The sequence below is a fragment of the Sphaeramia orbicularis genome, chromosome 14 (genome assembly GCF_902148855.1).
Source record: "Sphaeramia orbicularis chromosome 14, fSphaOr1.1, whole genome shotgun sequence".
Classification (NCBI taxonomy): Eukaryota; Metazoa; Chordata; class Actinopteri; order Kurtiformes; family Apogonidae; genus Sphaeramia; species Sphaeramia orbicularis.
The window spans coordinates 22,774,244-22,790,111 of record NC_043970.1 but is presented as its reverse complement, the minus strand read 5'-3'; the positions used below and the strand labels follow the sequence as shown (position 1 = coordinate 22,790,111).

General features: G+C 38.7%; 1 protein-coding gene across 3 annotated transcripts; it reads left to right on the top strand.

The window, feature by feature from the left end:
* The first annotated feature begins 441 nt into the window (after positions 1-441).
* esrra (estrogen-related receptor alpha) lies at positions 442-15,610 on the top strand. 3 transcript variants are annotated; one of them, XM_030153886.1, is made up of 8 exons: positions 442-709; positions 2,642-2,732; positions 7,622-8,005; positions 8,705-8,821; positions 8,983-9,096; positions 10,355-10,522; positions 11,727-11,996; positions 12,312-15,610. In XM_030153886.1, exons 3-8 carry the CDS (start codon positions 7,627-7,629, stop codon positions 12,563-12,565), a joined length of 1,302 nt encoding a protein of 433 aa, XP_030009746.1. In that variant the 5' UTR covers positions 442-709; positions 2,642-2,732; positions 7,622-7,626; the 3' UTR covers positions 12,566-15,610. The 3 variants fall into 3 exon arrangements, with proteins under 3 accessions (XP_030009746.1, XP_030009747.1, XP_030009748.1); XM_030153887.1 differs by lacking the exon at positions 442-709 and adding an exon at positions 809-870; XM_030153888.1 differs by lacking the exons at positions 442-709; positions 2,642-2,732 and adding an exon at positions 5,348-5,582.
* Positions 15,611-15,868: the final 258 nt, after the last annotated feature.

Genomic DNA, 15,868 nt, shown 5'->3' with positions numbered 1-15,868 from the left:
TCAATTTTTTTTCTTTTTTCACATGAGTTGCGGACCCGTATTATAATACTGATGATGACGCTGGTGAAGGCGCGTACGGACGTAACGGAGACACAGCGGACGCAAATTGAGGAGAGGGAGGAGGGGCGGAAGACACGGGATAAAGCTACGTCACCGCGTTACGTCAAGGTAGCCATACAAAGCTAAGCATCAACCGGATATAGGCTGTTAAAATAAGAGCATGATGTGTAGCGCCTTTATTTTTTTTTTTAATCCATAACCCAACACTGGTGATACTATTGTGTATATTCAGGTGTAAAGTAATACTAAAGTTTTATATTGCGTTTCACTTCGCGTCTTTGCGTTACTCAAGAAGAATTACAGTCTTATCCGGGTCAGTAGGTTTTATTTTGAAATTATAAACCAGATACGCCGTGTTTCTTTTCGTTGACTAATTGAAGCTGATCCAACTACAACGTCAGTTGTGGCAGCTAAAGACGGGAATTTATAACACCACTGTACGGACCCGAACAGACGGATAAGACAGAGTGTTGCCGGTGCTTGTTATCACTTTAGTACACAGTAACGGAGCGATGCGATGTTAGGAAGCCTGTGATGCGCACACAGCGGCGGCAGAGCGGCTCAACCGACTGTGGACTGGCCGAGCAACCGCCAAGACTTGGCTGACTTCATATAAAAATACAAGCCTGCGATGTTTTTGCATACCCTAGTAAGTAGCCTCACCTAGCCTTGTCACGGAGAGACGGAGCAAGTAGCGGGTTAGGTGGAATTCTTGTTTTTTTGCGGATATTGCAGCTGTTTTAACGGGAACTTCATGTACATGCACGAGTCATCTGGAGGAGCTAAGTTCGCGTGGCCACGTTCTGGGGGGTAGGGGCACGAGCAGCTGGATCCATGCACACACACACACACACACACACACACACACACACACACACACACACACACACACACACACACACACACACACACACAGACTACCTACATTTGGTTTAATGATCTGCAGCACAAGCGGCTGGGGCATTTGACAATACTAGCGTTAATCAACAGAGGATCAGTCTGTGTTAACCAGTGCTTTGATAGTCTCTGTCATGATTTATTCTTATCTAACTATCTACATATTTACCCATGTCATTTTAGTCGTGAAAAAAATCATCGTAGCTTTGCTGCATGGTAATTTAAGGACTGACCAAAGACTTCCGGTCAGTTGCATTTGATGAAGACGATGATTATCTTGCTCTTTCTTCATTTTCTCAGTTTAAAGCCGAGACCTGCATGTGCAAAATAATGGCTCACACTTCACAAACTAAACAGAGTGGAGCTTTTTGTCAGTGCTTCAAAATCCAGTAGTGAATTTGCCTTTTGCTTTAGCATGTACAAGTCACCAAGCCAGGATTGAGACCACTGATCTTAAAGCTTAATCCACTTTGGCAATTAACCTTTCACCGGTCTGAGATCAGTAGGCAAGGTCACCCTTGGGTGCTGTTCTCTCCGTCTCCACCGTGCGCCGCATGTAAAATCCTGAAACTGAGTTTTATGTATACACAGGCAGTGTGTTTCATTATCAGTGACAAAGACCACCGCTGCCCCCTAACAAACTGCGATAAGAAGCTTTATCGTCAAAGACAAAGGAGGTTTATGTGCACTGACTTTTGATTTGTTATGAATGGGGAAAGAAGGGCAATAAGGAATTGTTTAGGGATTGTTGTTAGGATTTTTAATATGTTGCATGTGTAAAGTTATCTTATTACATTTGTGATTAAATTTCCTTTCTGATCTGGATCCAACCTTTGTAGATAAATGTGTTAAATCTGAAAACTTACAAAGGAAATACGCTGTAAAATATTGTTAGATCTTGCAGGTTTGTTGTTCAAGGTTAAAGATAAAAAAACATACAAAAAAAACCAAAAAACAAAACAATAATGGGGTTTGTTGCTTTGTAAGTAACTATTTAACTCAAAACAAGAATTAAATTGACTCTTAAATATGTACCTAAATGGATGTTTTACATGATCTTTTCTCATATAAATCAAGCCTATTTAATTATTTACAGAGTTATTAGTAAACTTCAACCTATGTGACTTTGTATGAGTGAGGGACAAGGTGTTGGCATTACTCTGACTGTCCTTCAAGCATTCCTGTGACTGTGACCTTTGGAGTGTGCTGTGCATGTAAGGGGGAGGGTACAGAGTAGTGTGCTGAAATCTGTACAGATACAGTTGGTGGAGTATGTTAAAAAGAAATAGTCAGTGTTTACAGGGACCCGTACAATGTGCCCTAACACTGCTGTATTGTCAAAACAGAAGTTCTCACGGATCTATAAACTTTGGCACAACTGTTAGGAACATATAGAATAGAATAGAATAGAATAGAATAGAATAGAATAGAATAGAATAGACACTATCGTCAAACAGAACATACACTAACTGGTGCACATTATTAATTAAATTTTGATGCAAAAATTTCACTCATTATAAACATAATAATAGTATTCAATTTAGTCAGTTCTTGCACATCATGATCACTTGTACCCAAGCACTTTAAAAGTAAATTGTATGATAAATTGGATGTTATCATCAATGAACCTTGGCCAGGCTTCTGTATTTTGTGGTGGTGCTAAAAACCTTTGCTTACTTTACAGGTTTCCTGATACCTGCAGAAAGCAATAGCACTTCTCTGAAATACAATTGGGAGAAACGGATATAAACTTCAAATTCCAGTTCAGTTAACAGGTAATCTGCTCTCACCTTTTTTTATATCTTATCTACACTGAAAACATGGTCATAGGTAGTTTGAGCAACCAGCCTATTAAAGCCCATTATTGTGTCCTGTTGTTTAAAGACATTGAGCACAAATTGTCAAATTCTGATGTTAAAGTGACAAGATGACATAATTATACAAGGTGTCCATAAAGTCTCTTTACAATTTAACAAATGTATTACAAAACCAAATGAACAGACAAATCCGGGGAAATTATCACAAAATGAAAAGTATATATTGAAGGTTTTTTTTTTTTTTTTTGCCTCATTTAATCTACCTCTATTTGGGCACCATAAGTTGCATGGAGCACATCAGGATGGTACTGGAATTCTTGTCATGTTGGCTGTAGCCTAGCCTCATCAATGGCATCAGTGATCTTTTGCTTCAGGTCAGTGATGTTCCGTATCTTTGTTCGATACACAATATCTTTAACATAACCCCACAGAAAGAAATCCAGGGGAGTGATATCTGGTGAATGAGGTGTCCAGGTGGTTGGACCATCCCTTCCAATCCACCGGTCTGGAAATGTTTGATTTAGGAACCCACCGACATGCAGTCCCCAATGTGGTGGTGCACCATCTACCTGGAAAATGATGGTTGGTTGAAGGTCATCCAGTTATGGTTCCACAGATTTATTTATTTATTTCAGTCAAAAGGTCAAGGTAAACATTTGCAGTAATTGATCTCTTATTGGAGAAAAATGGACTCAATGATTTGATTGCACATGACCTCACAAATGTGATTTAAAAAAAAAAAAAAAAAAACTTTGATAACCACTGAGTACATACAAACAAATTTGATTAACATATCTCATCAATTGCTTTTGTAACTAGAAAAGCACTCAGAGAGTGCTTCACCAAGGCAGATCAGCCCCCCCTCCCTGATCACCACCAAAATGTAATCATTTGTTTCTTGTGTCAGTATCAACATTTCCTGAAAATTTCATCCAAATCCATCCATAACTTTTTGAGTTATCTTGCTGACAGACAAACAGACAGACAGACAGACAAACGCCGATGAAAACATAACCTCCGCCGTTCCTTGGTGGAGGTAATAAATTTCTACATTTTAAAAGGGGACTTCATGGACACCCGGTATATGGACAAACTCCTTACATGGTGGAGGTTGGGATAACCAACTTGGACATGGAGACCAATATTTATTTCTCACTTCAATCCTAAAGTAAATGTTGCTTAAATCATACCCCATTGTTAATTCTAACCATAATGAAAATCATCATGGATTATTCTTATTTTATGTGTAACCAAACCAGTCTTATTTTAACTAAGTTGTTTTTGTACCTAAACCTACTCAAACATTAGTCATGCCACTGAAACAACCTGAGTGGAACAATGCTTTTTTGCTTTTGATCTTTAGCTCCAGTATTTTCTGCAGTTTCTCCTGATGTCTTTATTAGTGGTAATCAATAACACATTGGTTTGCGTCATATGACTCTAACCAATGGACATATTTGGTTGTCCAGGTCAGAGGGTTTGTCGTTTTTTCCTTGTGTGTGATGGCAATGATTGTGTATGGATTGTTAACCACTTGCAAAACATGGGAGACCCTGACTTTTAATACTGTGTCTGAACACATCCAGTGTGACACATATACATACTGCTGCTACTTGGCTGATGGTGGTCCTTCAGTTGTGACACAGTGTTATACTGATGAAATAGTGTGCCATTACACTGCCTGTTACTTGTCTTTTGTGGCTAAGTGCCACGCCTGCCTGCCTCAAGGTTTGCTCTTGCTCAGACCAGGCTGTTATATTCAAGGTAGCTTCAGAGATGAAGCCTAATATGCTTAACATTATGTGCTAGAGTGGATAACCTTCTACAAAGGGCACCAGCAATATGGCCTGTGACAGAAAAACTGTCAGCTTGAATCTCCAGACCATCTGAGGAACAGATATATTTTGTCTTACCTATATTAACCATGTTTGACATTTCCTCAAAGAAGGGAAATAAATCATTGTGTTGTTGATTAAAAATGTCAAACTATGACAATGATGTATATTAGGGTCTTCTGAGGAAAATAGTTATGGATAAGTGAAGGGATATGGAAAGACACTTGAAAGTCAATATTACCAGAACATAAAAGCACTTCTGTCTATTGCTCTGTTTTTGAAGTTTGCACTACTGACATCGTTCACTTTTTATTCTCCCTGTCTGTTCATTCTAAAGAGAATCTAAATAACCATTTCTTCTGTTGTCCACTGTTTCCACATTCTGCTGTGTTTTTACCATTTTCCTCCATCTGCCATGTTTCATGTAATTTTACCATAATTCTCTTCAAGTTCTTGTTTTTTGCAGACTTTTAAATGCAAAATGTGTGATTAATTTGTAAAAGCATGGCAGTTAACTGTTTAGTACACAGTACAGCTGCTTACACACATAGTATAGCAAGAGGGTTTCTTGTGCAGCTCAAAGAATAAGCAACCTAATAGTCATTTCTGTGCATTTTTGTGAAAACAAATAGGAAATCAATAGAAGAGACATTAGGATAACAAGTCTGAATTTGTCATTTGTCAGTTAAATAAGTAAAACAATACAGCTTCTGAGGGGTAACCCTCCTGAGTGGTGTTTGGCTGTAAACACTAGGAGGAGGTGCATAGACTACTAGGTGTTGTAGCTACAGTATATTCATCCTCTATTATCTACCAGCTGTTAAGAAAGCCGATTGTAGCCTGGCCCATCTCAACACACACAGCCAACACGAGCTAGCAGACGCAGGCTGTCTGAGCACAGATTGTCTCTAAAGCCGTGCCATGATAACACACCGCAGAGAGACCGAACTACTGTAATTGTCACCGCTGACAGGTAAGATGCAGCTAAGTGAGGGTTAGAGAAACAAAACACAGACCCCAGCCCCAGGGCGACAGCGCTGGTTACTGAGGATTAGAGTTAGCCTTAGCTACTACTAGCTAACTAGCTAACAGCAGCTAACCCGCAGTTGGAACTTGCTTAATGCTAACAGCTAACCCTAACAGGCTAGTATACACACACACGTTTATGTGGTTAAGTTAAACACAAGTCAGTTCTGTCAGAGTGAGCTGAATATTCGCAGTGTTTACTGTTTGTTTCCTGCTTTAATTAGATGTATATTCAGCAATGACACTGTTTTGTAAGTCTTTGAAGTGACGCCTTCCGTTTATCTAAGCAGATGTTGAACCGGCCAGCGGTCCACATGGTGGTGGATGCTTGGTTGTTTTTAAAGCTAGATCGTGTTGCTGGCTATAAGGGCCAGTTGTGTTTTTTTTCTTTTTTTTATTTCTAACTTGTGTTCTTCGGTTAAAACAAGCTGTACGTAATGCTAGCCAGTTTGCTCTGATTGTTCTTGCTGTTTGCTAAGTCCAAAGTGGGGGGCAAACTCCAACATAACAGCATGAACTGTAACTTCTGTTGGACAGGGTAATCATCTATAGTAATAAATCTGATAAAAGCAATGTGTAGTTGATTCCTGTACTGAAAAATGGTGTCACTGAAAGTTCTTAAGCTTGTAGCCATTCTGTCTTTTTTTTAGTACTTTGTATCCAGCCTAAAGACACTAATAAGAAATCTATCCGACATGAGCAGGGTGAGGAGTCGGAGCAACGAACTGGCTATAACCAAAGCATTTTAAATACTGCAAAACTTGGTAAATAGCATACAGGAACAGCAACTCGACTATCAGCGAAAAAGAGCCACAATGTAGAGAAAAATCCAGGGGTCGTTTCATCTGTGATGGTTTGTGTATGCACGAGAAAATCACAAGTTGCGTAGAAGCTTTGACTGGACTGAAGCCATTTAGGCAGCAGAGATCAGATCATGGTGCACACATATTGATAATGTTTAGTAGGAATAAGAGCACATTAGTCCTACTAAGCCTCTTCATTAATGTATCCTCTGATGACTTTAAACATACTGGCGTCTCTGAAGCTGCAAGTCATGGGCTTGTTCTCCTCCTTTTTCCCAATGTTTTTGATGGCGAAAGTACTACTGATTTAGGTACTTTTGTATATTAATGGCACCAATAGTTGGTTGATTGCATGTTGGTATATTTGTGAAGTAAAGAGTAGTGTTCACTTTGTCGTGATACAAATGCAACTGATACAATGTACATTGACAGTAACCACATATCTTAGACTCTTATGTTTTCCAATATTATAAGCAGAAACATCATTTTCACTGCATATAACTCATGAAATGTTTTCATTGTCACTTCTTGTCACCTAAGGAGAAGTGGTTATGTATATTGAAATTAAATGCAGATGTGTCGTTGTCGGGGATGCAGACTACAGCAGTGTCAAAATTAGTCATTGGTAGTGAGCAGCCTTCATCCAGCCACAGTGGTCATTTTACAATCACAAAAGTAATGGACAAAGACAAAACAATATGTTAAGACCTTGTGAACTGAGCAATTTCATGTCACATGTTAATGGTTATAGCTAACAAACAAGTATGAAGGATTTATGCTACTAAATAGAAAGAAGATACTGGTGTGATATTGCATCCTGCAAAGAAAATTATCACATTTAATAACAAAAACTCTTAGTGAGTAGTGACTTCTTGCAGGTATCATTGAGCTTGTGGCTTTAACAGAGGTTTGAAGTTGGCCCAACTCTAAACTGGCTTCTTTAAGACAATGTTCTCACCACAGATCTGTAAATGTACCCAGGTGCCTGTTACCTTTTTTACTTTTTTCTTCTGGGTGATATCTTATTTTAATATTTACTCATATCTGATTCATCTGTTTATATTCGAACCAGCCCATTTGAATAAGCTAACACCATAATTGCTGTCTGCCCTGTGCACGAAAAGGACCAATTGAACCATTTATTATGTTTATTTTTTCCTTATTCTTTTTCTTTTGCTTCTAGACATTATGTCTTCCAGGGAGCGTCGGTCAGATGTCTACATAAAGGCAGAACCAAGCAGTCCAGAGGGAGGTGGGGGAGGTCGGACCAGCCCTGGTGGAGCCTCCTCAGACTCCTCACAAAGTGGAGGTGGAGGACCCAGAGGAGATAATGCCAAACGCTATTCCCCGCCGCTCTACACACCAGCTTTGCGTTGTCACTTTAAAGATGAGGCTGGTGATGGGGCAGAAGAGGGCTCCACTGGAAACGGAGCAGGCCGTTGCAAGTATGCCCTTAGCACATTGCCCAAGAGGCTGTGTTTAGTTTGTGGGGATGTTGCTTCAGGTTACCACTATGGTGTGGCATCGTGCGAGGCCTGCAAAGCATTCTTCAAAAGAACCATCCAAGGTGTGTGTTGTATTGAAGTATGAATGTTTGAATTACAACTTGAGGTTATTTCCTAACAAGCTTTACATTAATACTTGTAGTTGTTCTAAAAGTTGATCTAAAAAGACAAGTAGTCATTAATTCCTGCTACATATTTTATAATTGCATGCTGTGTATATATATATGCTACTGATCCTTCTTTAATTAAGTTAGGAGGAGGAGGAGGCTTTCCAAAGTTTTCATTTAGTTTTTTTGACTTTGTGTTAGTATATTTGACTTATAGACATCTGGTATCACTGGAGCAAGGGGTTGCAAAACAGAAAAATCTGAAATTGATTAAGGCTAATATAGATCATTCTAACCCATAAATATATGCGGTGTCTTGGCACCATTACCAGTCTTGTGAAGCTGTACAGTACATACAAATGGCTCAAAACCCAGATCATATACTTACAGTGTTGTTTTTTTAACATCCGTCAATGCATTGTCACTGCAACCAGCTTATCTGGTTTATACTTGTCTGTGAAGCAGAGACTACAAGCTCACTATGCACATGATTCTTGGTCCTATGAGACAATTTTTAATGATGAAAAGCACAAAGAAATCAAAGTTGCGATTCAAGTAAAAAAAAGGTCATTTAGAATTGCATTGCTTGTATTTTACATCTTGTACATTTTGTACATCTTTAGCTGTACTGACATTTTCTTTTGTTTCCTTAAGGTAACATCGAATACAGCTGTCCAGCATCAAATGAGTGTGAAATCACCAAAAGGCGCAGAAAGGCTTGCCAGGCATGCCGCTTCACCAAGTGCCTCAAAGTAGGCATGTTGAAAGAGGGTGAGTGTTGATGGTGTGCAGTAAAGTTACTTTAAATGTGCAGCTGCAGACCACATTGTCTGTCATTTACTTTTTAAAGTTACACTTTGTTTTCAAATACTGCATGCTTATTTGCTGCTTTCCTGGCATAGATCTAAATTATTTTATGCTATATAATCCAGGAGTTCGACTTGACAGAGTCAGAGGTGGAAGACAGAAGTATAAGAGACGTCCAGAAGTGGAGAATGCAACATACCAGAGTGCCCCATTACCACTGACAAAGGAGAGTGAAAAAGGTAAGATTTTTCTAATACTTGTTAGACCAGGGATGTCCAATATGTTGATCGCAATCGACCGATAGATTGCGAAGGTAGTGTGGATAAATTAAATGGCATTAAAAAAAAAGTTATCCTATAGGTTAAATGACATTGTTGTTATCACTCCTGCCAGGATTCGAACCCCGGTCTCCTGCATCGAAGTCAGTTGTGTTAACTACTGAGTTATGCAGCTGCTGGTATATGTGTCTACAGTATTACCAACTGAGCAGCCTCTGAGAGATGTATAATAGCGGTAGATCATTTTGTCTTAGCCATTTTAAAAGAAGCTCACAAGCTGAAAAAGTATGGGCACCCCAGTGTGAGACTTTCTTTATAGCATCAGTTAAATTGCAGTTAAATTTATTGTATTATGGTTAAAATTGACCCAATTATCTAAGGAGAAACAGGAGAAATACATTTTGACTTATTCAACCAGTTACTGAACTGAAGTGAATTCTGTAAAGGCACATTCAGTTCAGACTTTGACTAAATAAGGTATGATATTAGACTCTTACTTCGATTTAACAAAAGTTTTTGATGATTTTGTTGTTTTCTTTTTAGCTGAGCGATGTCCTTTTCTGTTCTAACAGGCAACAAATGACTTGCATATCTTAACCTGTCGTTATCTACAACAGATGTTGAAAAAAAACAAAACAAAAACATAGTTACTTAGTTTGCCAATGAAAAGCAGTATTCCTGCACTATAATGATTTTAGAGCAGAGTAAATGCTGCAGTAATGTATGAATATCTACTCAGAGTAATTCCTTTTTTTTAACAAGAGGGTCCCTGAATGCTACTTTAAGGACAGTGTTTCCAGAGTACGCAGGCAGCATACAATACTCTATAAATCCAGAGGTGAGGAAACACTGCCCTCTGCTGATGTCTGCTTTTATTCAGTCAGCGGAACTAACCACACTCATTTTTTTCTGAGTTTAGATGACTCAGCTTGCAGCTCATAATTTACGTGAATGTATCTGAGGATTTAGCAAAATTTCTCCTTTTTACTAGTAGGTAGAAGAATATATGTGTATGTGTTTCTAAGATAGATTTTTAACGCACTTGTAATACATAAATATGCAACGGTGATGTGGAAACCTGTAATATGAACTTGGTGATTCCAGGTCACAGAATTGACATGGCTGAAGTTTTAGGAATGAATTCATCTGTGAATATGAACTGCAGTTTTCACCTTGTACCACATCAATCCACGCCTTTGTTTGTGTTTTTATGATACAGGTTCCTCTAACATCATCGTGTCCCACCTGCTTGTGGCAGAGCCTGAAAAATTATTTGCCATGCCCGATCCCCTGCAGCCCGACACAGCCCAGCGCACTCTCACTACTCTGTGTGACCTTGCGGACCGTGAGCTGGTTGTCATCATTGGCTGGGCCAAACACATTCCTGGTATGGGATGCAGAGATGATAAAATTGTGAGATAGTGGCAGTGATACTACAGCAGCAGCAGAAGAGATGTAGCGATAATCTCCTCCAACATTAACAAATATGGTTTGTTATGTTTCATTCAGAAAACTGTCAGTCCTCTAGTATTTTCCATAACCAGAACACTGACAGTTATAAAGTGGCCTGTGTAAAAGTGATTGTAATGGTTGAATTTTGTAATTCATATTAAGATCACTGAAGCATCATGCAGGCTGTTATTTGATTCCCAGTTTTTGAGTTGTAGACTGGAGCTGTGTAATGGAAAGACTGTGCTGATGTGATGCATTTCATGACACAGGGGCTATAATTCAACATATTGTGAACTATTGCACATTTTTCATCTTTATTTTAGTGGGTGGGAGAACTACCATGATATAAATAACAAGCATAAAATCTCAGTTACAAAGGTAAATGTTTTTTTGTTTGTTTTTCAATCAGAGCAGTAGGACATAGATTTTATTTTAATCATGTAACATCCACCATCATAGCACAACGTTTTCTGCAATCTGTACTAAGAAATTAACATTTGCCCTCATCAGTGAAATTTAAACACTTGCAGGATGCTTAAGGTAAATTAAACTAAATCAATAAAAATATTTAAACAGACAGTGCTACTCATATAGTATATAAATATGTACAGACGAACTGCAAATATTACATGTTTAATGTTAGCTCTACTACTCAAAATGGATGCACTGTTTTTGATCATTGATTCAGTATCTCTTCAACACTCAAGGATTGAATATTTCCTATCACCGTGTTGTAGATTTTTTTTTTTCAGTGTAAAGTTGGCTTTGCATATTTTATTTAAAAACACGCCAAAGTGTTGAACTGCATTAGTGTTAATCAAAGAGCATACATGTACCTCTTTACTTTCTTCTGTGGTAGTGCACACACCTTTGGTAAGGGTTTTATGGTGATGTGTCAAACACAGGCAGAGCTCATAGCCAACAGTCATTGAACACTGTTCTTACAAAAAATTATGCTGTTCCAACAATTTGCTGTTATTGTAGGTCACAGACTGCCTTTGTAGTCTATTATTTAGCTAGTGCTATATAAAGATATTGGACTAGTGTCTGGCCCATCAACAAAAAGGAACACAATGCCCTTTTGCCTGTTCTGCATTCACATTCACTTTTTTCGTCTCCATCTGTCTGCTCTCCTGCAGGCTTCCTGTCGCTGTCCCTAGCAGACCAGATGTCCGTGTTGCAGTCAGTTTGGCTGGAGGTACTGGTGTTGGGTGTAGCGTACCGCTCCCTCAGCTGTGAGGATGAGGTAGTGTTTGCAGAGGATTTTGTCCTTGACGAGGAGATGTCACGAGTTGCCGGACTGACAGAGCTAAATGCGGCAATTAGTCAACTTGCTCGTCGTTTCCGTGCCCTTAATGTGGACCGGGAGGAATTTGTCATGCTAAAAGCCATCGCACTCACCAACTCAGGTACCTTTCCTTGTGTACTGGAATAGTCCTGCAGGCAGTTTTTATCTTGATGAGATTATGCACATTTCAGATTATACAGTGGTAGTGGGTGTGGCATGATGACTGTCATTATGTAGATATTCTATACACATACACCCATGATTACTGTCAATAGCAGATTGGTTATCCTGCTGGCACTGCAGTACAACTGTTTGTTTTGTAAATAAAGGCAGCCTTTTTGGTAGATTACTAGGCAAGTCAGGCTTTAGGTGAACAGTAAGGAAACTGCACCAACCTACACCCCACCTCACCAAGTGTTTCTTGCTGTTCTGTCAGACTCTGTTTACATCGAGGATATGGAGGCTGTGCAGAAGCTGCGGGACCTCCTTCACCAGGCCCTGCTGGAGCTTGAATGTCAGCGGCGCCCAGACGACCCCCAGCGGGCAGGACGCCTCCTTTTAACATTGCCTCTCCTACGACAGACTGCTGGTCGTGCTCTCACCACCTTCTACAGTATCAAGACCCGTGGTGGTGTACCAATGCACAAACTATTCTTGGAGATGCTGGAAGCCATGATGGACTCTCCTTAGAGCCAAATGAAGCAGAGGGATGCAGATAAAGACCCAACAGAGATCTTCAGAGTCTCCATGAGTGAATAAGTGGTTAGTGTAAAAGGAAGGTTTTAATTAGAGAATTAATAAGATGAACCTTTTCTCTTTCAGCTACATGAAGAAAGGAAAAGAGAAAATAAAACCATATGTATTCAATCCCTGGAGTAAGATTTGGGTACCGATAGTTAAGGTCTAACTGCCAAACCTGAATTAAAGGCTTCAAGAACCACCATCAGTCCAAATGGAAAAATGGATGAAAAACATTTAACTGAATGCCAGAATACGACTTAATTTCAACCATCATCACGGTGTGTTCTATCACAGCATGGATCTGCAGTTGAGAAACCACTGAAAAACACCAAGCAGCAGACTGCAATCATGTGGCTTTTGAACTTTTTTTAATTTAAATAATGCAACATCTACTCATAAAAGCCATAATAACATACCTGGCTAAAGACTTGAGGGTCCATAGGGTATAAGGTCAGACAGGCGTGCACATGAAGTGCTTGTATTCATTAGTTTAGTGTGCCGTTGTAGGCAAATTCATAGGAATTACTTGCAATATGATAAAAAGCAATATAATGAGTTGATTGTTGTCTGTCACATTTAAAATGTGGATAAAATGGTGAGACATCCTGTTGTATGTGTATATCAGTTGTTTTCCACTCGCAGGACCCCAAGTGCTAAGGTTTTTTTTTCTGGGGAAACTTTAGTATGAGTTTGGGATGTGAAAATACGGTGGCACTGGGGCAGTTCGACTGGAGTTGGAAACCACGGGTGTACATATTAGATACAGAATGCTTTATAAAACTTTGTGCAATTGAACAATAGTCCAGGAGAAGTGCATATGAAGATTGTGCACTCGTAAAATGCTCTGCCTAGAAGGTAATATATTCAGTGTTGTATGTAAATCCTACTGGCACACAAATAACTGGCTTCCATACAAGCGTGTGCACTTGTGTGCAGTCTAAACCAAGGAGTGACACTGGATCAGGGAAGAAGATTTCAACTCTGAAAGTCAGTGTGACAACAGTGGTTAGACAAAAAATGCATTTGCCTGATCTGCTTTTTCTTTTTTTTTTTTTTCTTTTTATAAATCCTCCTTTTAGATATTAACCACTCTTCTTAACTTCAGCAGCTGTGCTGGTCCAAAATAATGCAGTTCCTGGTGACCCGTTTCATTTGTAGGCTACATGTGACACTAACCTATATGATTGATGGTTTCATCATGAAGTTTTGTGGAATTTTTTGCAGCACTGGAGAACGTTGCATCAGAGATGTCAGTTTAAAAAGAGATCCCCTCTTCATGTACGTACATCTGTCAGACTTAAACATGGAAGTGCCCAAAATGGGTTCAGGGCAACAAAAAAAATGCAACATATGCAACCTCTTCCTTTTGGATTTTAAAAATATTGTCTCACAATATCCTGAAAATCCTACTCATTAACACATTTGTACACTTAACAATTCTCAACGTAGTAAGCTTCACATGCCATACACAACATTATCTGATGTCCAGGTCAGATAAACATAATATGTAGTGGCCATGGGGCCAGTAAACTTTAGCCATGTACAGTTCCATTTAATAAATAGAAAAATGCAATTTATAATCAAAGAATAAAGCCAGCAGATGCGATACAAATTCCCCATTACACATATTTGTGCATCTTACAGTGTACTGAAATTTGTATAAAAATAATAAGAACAAAAACACTTGAAACTTGCTTTTTCATACATTTTACTTTGTAGGATTTAAGGGTATTTTGTTTAGATTGTGACACTGTTGTGGGTTTGGTATTGAAATGAGCTGTCCATTCAGAATGTTTTGAATGCTACTTGTTTTTTAAAAAATGTGAGCAGTTGTGTAGTTGCTGAAGCTGATTGTCATATTTGGGATCAATCACAGCTCTATTGATCAGCGACATGAGGAGGCTACAGAAGGCTACCTCAGGAGGAAGTGTGCCAGATGGCCAAATAACTATGGAGACTAATATAATTGTTGCTCTTTTAAGTGATTTTTCAAGTTAAACTTGGCTTTTGGGATATATTTTGTTTTTTCTTGCACCAACATCTGCACATTTTTGTCTTTTTATAATTTCATGATGCATCTGGATCATGAGTCAGGCTTTACTAGAGTCCACGGTACAAAATGTTGCATGATGGAGGGCCAGCCTCCTTTGTGTCACAACAACAACAACAAAAAAAATGCAGCTCAGATCATCACAGGTCATTTACAGAAGTTTAACAGTGGGAGATATTCTTTGAAAAACCTGACTGTTTGATTGAGCTCTTTGGTTTTACTTCTATTTTCCTATTCAGGTCCTAATGTGTAAGGTAATGAAGCATTTAATACTACAGGTTACGGTTAATGTGCTCCTTTCATCTAAAAAAATGGATTACTTGCGTGATTCTTCAAATAGTCAGAATTCTGAAATGTTAAACATTAATATAGATGCCTGGGTCCAGGCAAAGTCTGCCATTAAAACAAAGGTAGATTTTTCACTAGCATAAAATACGTTTTAGGTACAACGGGTGAGGGGTATTTGCAGTGTCACTGCTTAAATTATACAGTCATTTGTAGGTTCTATTAAATACGTGCGCATTAATATAAATGAGCAATACAATAAATTACCAAACCTCACACATTTCCTTGTATAGCCACAGTGTAAATTTAACATTGCCAGTTAAAATGAAGAATAGCTACTAAACAATATATTATTTAGAAGTTCAAATCAATGTTTGTACTTTGAAAGACTATTTAAATGATTAAATTCTATTTTTTACTCAATTTAATGTCGTTTGTTGACACTGCTTTATTTTTTGTGTGTGGTATTGGCTGTGAATTTCTGTGTGTAGGCTATTTTTGTTTTTCATTTAGATGAAACAGTTTGATGTCCTTGTCTAAACATGTCCACATAAAAATCACTGTGAAAAAAGTGATCTCTTCCACTCTCTGCCAACAACAGGGAGTGGATTATTGTAGGTGCTTTGTGTTGTGTAATAAATGGACACACCACCACCACATATCATTGGTCTCATCTCTCCCTTTGGATGTTTATATGTGTGTGTCTGTGTGAATGTGTGATGGAATGAGGGCAGTGAGTCTGAGGAAGTCCACTGTTTAAACATTCAACATTATAATTCACATTTTGACCATGAAGTGCACATTTCACAGTCTGAGTATGATAATGACCGACAGTCATTGATGTATCCGATACTGAATGTAGCAGAGTCCGATATATCAGAGAACATTTTAGATAAGTCTGTGCTGATGATGGCAGA

Coding starts and splice junctions, on each gene's coding strand:
- esrra (XM_030153886.1), top strand. CDS start 7,627: ATGTCTTCCAGGGAGCGTCGGTCAGATGTCTACATAAAGGCAGAACCA. Junction 9,097..10,354: donor GACAAAGGAGAGTGAAAAAG/GTAAGATTTTTC, acceptor TTTATGATACAG/GTTCCTCTAACATCATCGTG. Junction 11,997..12,311: donor CATCGCACTCACCAACTCAG/GTACCTTTCCTT, acceptor CTGTTCTGTCAG/ACTCTGTTTACATCGAGGAT.